Below are 3,787 nucleotides of genomic sequence, written 5' to 3'. Positions count from 1 at the left end.
GGCATTCATCTGTGCAATTAACACACTCTTCTGGTTCTGCAAAACAAAAGAGAGGACAGCAAATCCAATCATTAGGGTTGCCTTTACAGTTCTACAAAGGCTGCGATCAGCTCTCCCTGGGTTTGCTTGACCTCTGGTCTCTAAATTAAAAAGGAAAAGAAAACAATAATTAAAACATTTCAGGATGGTTGCATAAGCCTGCTGGTTGAGACAGCGGTTTTATTTAAGTCTATTCTCTAGGTATTAACAAATTCCCATAGCCTGGGAAGAAGTAAAAAGTGGCCACTGGAGAATCATTCTCAGTAGAGTAGAATATCACTGTAAACTAATCTCCTGGGGATATCAGTTAGTCTTTGTTCTGTATAACCCATCCTGGAAACAGGGAACTTCAAAAAGGATTACGAGGTTTAATTTTTGAAATCAAATAACAGTGCAAAAACTGAATCACAAAGTTCCATAACAAGTCCTAAGCTGCTATTTTTTTTTTATGTTTTATCCCTATTTTGCTTGTAATTGTTATTTTGGTGACAGTCATAAAATAAGGTTTTCCTTTAAAAGCCTGCTTTTCCTACTGAAGAGTAACAAATGGAATTTTCTATCCGAACATGTTGTGAATAAACTTGTCAAAAAGTGCACATTGCTATTGTAGTAGATTTGCGTATGGATCATGTAATCAGTTTTCTTCACTTCAGCTTTTTGTTTTTGGTGTAAGTAGGTGAAAATGTATTTTGTAAACAGATATAGTTCAGAATGAGTGACAAATCATGATTTCAATTCTAAATGATAATGATTTCTGTGAGAATTTTTGCTTCTCTCTTTTGTGATAAGCATGTAGATAATCTAAATAAAGTACTGTTTAACGATCACTATTTCAAAGATGCTGAACAAGAAAATATGAAAGAAAATTCCTTCATTATGACAACAGCTGCATATGTCCATGAACTCAATATTTTAAAAGATAACTTTGAACTACATCTTCCCAGTTGTCCTTTTCATCTACAAATCATTGTCTTCCTTATGTTTAATGATCCTTTTTAAATCAGGGACCTTTTTTTCAGGAGAGGATATTTACAGTTTAACTCTATGTGATGGGAATAGAATTCCCTACTCATTTGGGAACCCTTGGGATTGCCTTTTAATTGATGCAAGAGGATCTCCATAATGTATAGTGTCCTGTGTGCAAGGGAAAAAGCAGCAAATTTAATAGTGCTGATAAATTTATACAGTTACTTTTCAAAGTCATATACAAAATCTGAGTTTGTACTTAAAACACACAGAAAATTCCTTATCCAAAAAGAAAAAAATAAATAAACCACACCTTAATTATCTCAAAAGGTTTTAGGATAAAATAATTTCCTATGAGACTAAACTCTTTTAGAAAAGAATCAAAATGGTGTTTTGACAGAACAAAAATTCTGTGGTATTTCATAGCATGTATCATTATTCACACTTGAAATGTTAAAAAGAAGTATCTACGTGGCTTGTCTCTATTTTAATTTTGTGTTGCTTTTAAACATATATTTACCTAGGAGTGAATAAAATATGTTAAGTTTATTATGTAATGCAGGCAAGAATGCTGAAATGTAGTCTCAAACTGAACTATCTACACACAGACTCAAATACTGTCTATGATTTGAAAGGTTGTCAGACAGATGGACACAAACAGAAGCCGAAGAATCTAGGCATTTAAAGTTTTCTAGAAGCCTCCCTGTGCAGATTTAAAGTAGAGCAGAATTTAAACAACAGGATATCAGAAAAGTTTAATATCAGGTATCTGTTTTCATTACCTATTCTGAAAGTGAATCTTCAATATTATGCCTGTGTCAGTAAGTGTTAGAAAAAAATAATACATATCATTTCATTCAACTAATCTTATCCTTCAAAAATACAGTAGAAAACTTTACTATCTATTTCATTGGTAATATTTTTGTATCTTTTGTGATTTTTAAAAACTTCATTTACAACTCATACACTCTCTTTGAAAGACACTAACATAATTTTATTTTTCAATATTGACTGGCTTCAATTTCAGCAATTTTGATAGCCTAGCTTTGAATGAATTCACTATGAATTTAAGAATAGAGTGAACAGGACAGAATAATGCAGATTTCTGAAAGTGTAAATTGACCTTGAATTTGAAACCATCAACATAAAATTATTGTTTGCACTTCACTACTGAAACTCTGCAGCTTTTTTTTTTTACTTGACTTCATGTCACATCCTAGGGAGCAAATTTTGAGTATTGATTACAACACATTATATGCTGTTCACCTTGTGATTAGGCTGTAATTTTGACAGCAGCAGTTCACAGACAGTGAAGAAAATCAAATGGACCCTTCTGTACAAGCTGCAGAAACTAAGAACATAAAATGAACTATAACTGCCAAGGGTCAAATAAGAATTTTTGAGAGAGTAGTAGTATTTCTGAAGTGACATAAATGAATAGATGACTAGGTAGACACATAAAAGAGACATAGGTAGTACATAATGAATTACTAGCTAGACCAAAAAAGTAGACAAGGTGGAAAAAATGAAAGAAAAAGAGAGGGAAGAAGGAAACCAAAGTGAGGGGAGAGAGGGAAGGATGGAGGGAGGAGTGAGGGAGGAGGGGCTTAAAGGAAGGGGAGTCTTATTGGGAGGATTTCTGCTATGTGCACTTTCTTTTATATTTTTAAAAATTCACTCAATAAACAGTGTGTATAATAAAGAATAATAGTGTGGAGGATTTTCTCAAGTCCTAGGACTATAAAGGTAGATAATAGCTTCTTTCTGTACCTTAGGGAAAATGAATCCCGGAACAGATATGTTGAATTATGAACTATAAAAATGAAAAAGAAGCAAATTACACAAACAGCCACTATTTGCATAGATTAGATATTTGTAACAAAAAACAAATTTAGGGATCCTGGACAGAAAACAAATTTAGAGATGCTTGATCCAAGATTCATTTTTTCTTCTGGACCAGTCTAGGATTACAAAGAAATTATTTACTCTCATGTTTTTCCTTTTCTTAGTATAACATGATAACCCTTTCACAGAATGCACCCCTTGCCAAGAAAGACGGGATAATCCAAATGGTATATAGATGAGAGAAACTGAGAGATAAGCATATTTATATTGCAAAGTGAAAACAACTCTGAAGTCCGACAGCTAGAAATCTGGGCAGTTCTGTCTATAGAGAAAGTTTACAGTGTCTAATCTTTTAAGTGTAAAATTCCCTGAAGGATCATGTGACAATCAGAAATTTAAATACTTGTTTAACATTAAGAATCATTTTCTATACTACTATAGTCACTTCTGACTATTATAAAAGCTCCCAAGGGGAGGGAATCTAAACACAGTCATCTTAATTAGCTCAATTTTGCATCTTAATTTATATGATCTTTTTCAAAAGGAATAGTCACTTAAATTACTGTAAGTACTTGCATTTCAGCTGCCACCATAAACTATATATGCACACACACACACACACACACACACACACACACACAAACACATAGATCTTTATTTGCATGTGTGTAATAAAATTGAGCTTTCTCCAGGAAATAGTCCAAACAAAACTTAAAAACTCAAATGCATGTCCAATGCATTTCTGAAAATTAAAAATCAGTAACTACCATAAGAGAAATACAGATGAATGAATAAAACACACAGGAAAGTTATATATTTGTAATATAAAGGATAGCAGATATATATAAAACATATATATAAATATATTTATAAATATAAAACCTTGTATATAATTTACATGTATGTATAAATCTTTGTATTTAAAATCACCAATAAA

The 3,787-nt window shown here is 32.1% G+C and overlaps 1 protein-coding gene across 1 annotated transcript in view; it reads right to left on the bottom strand.

Moving 5' to 3' along the window:
• The window catches only part of PCDH17 (protocadherin 17), a 101,729-nt gene that overhangs the window by 665 nt on the left and 97,277 nt on the right, over positions 1–3,787 (bottom strand). Inside the window, 1 exon segment of the mRNA XM_007463239.1 lies at positions 1–36. This exon segment is cut by the window's left edge and continues 665 nt beyond it. Coding sequence (XP_007463301.1) covers positions 1–36 — 36 coding nt within the window.

This window comes from Lipotes vexillifer, unplaced genomic scaffold (genome assembly GCF_000442215.2).
Source record: "Lipotes vexillifer unplaced genomic scaffold, Lipotes_vexillifer_v1.1 scaffold642, whole genome shotgun sequence".
Lineage (NCBI taxonomy): Eukaryota > Metazoa > Chordata > Mammalia > Artiodactyla > Lipotidae > Lipotes > Lipotes vexillifer.
This window is presented reverse-complemented; position numbering and strand designations above follow the sequence as displayed.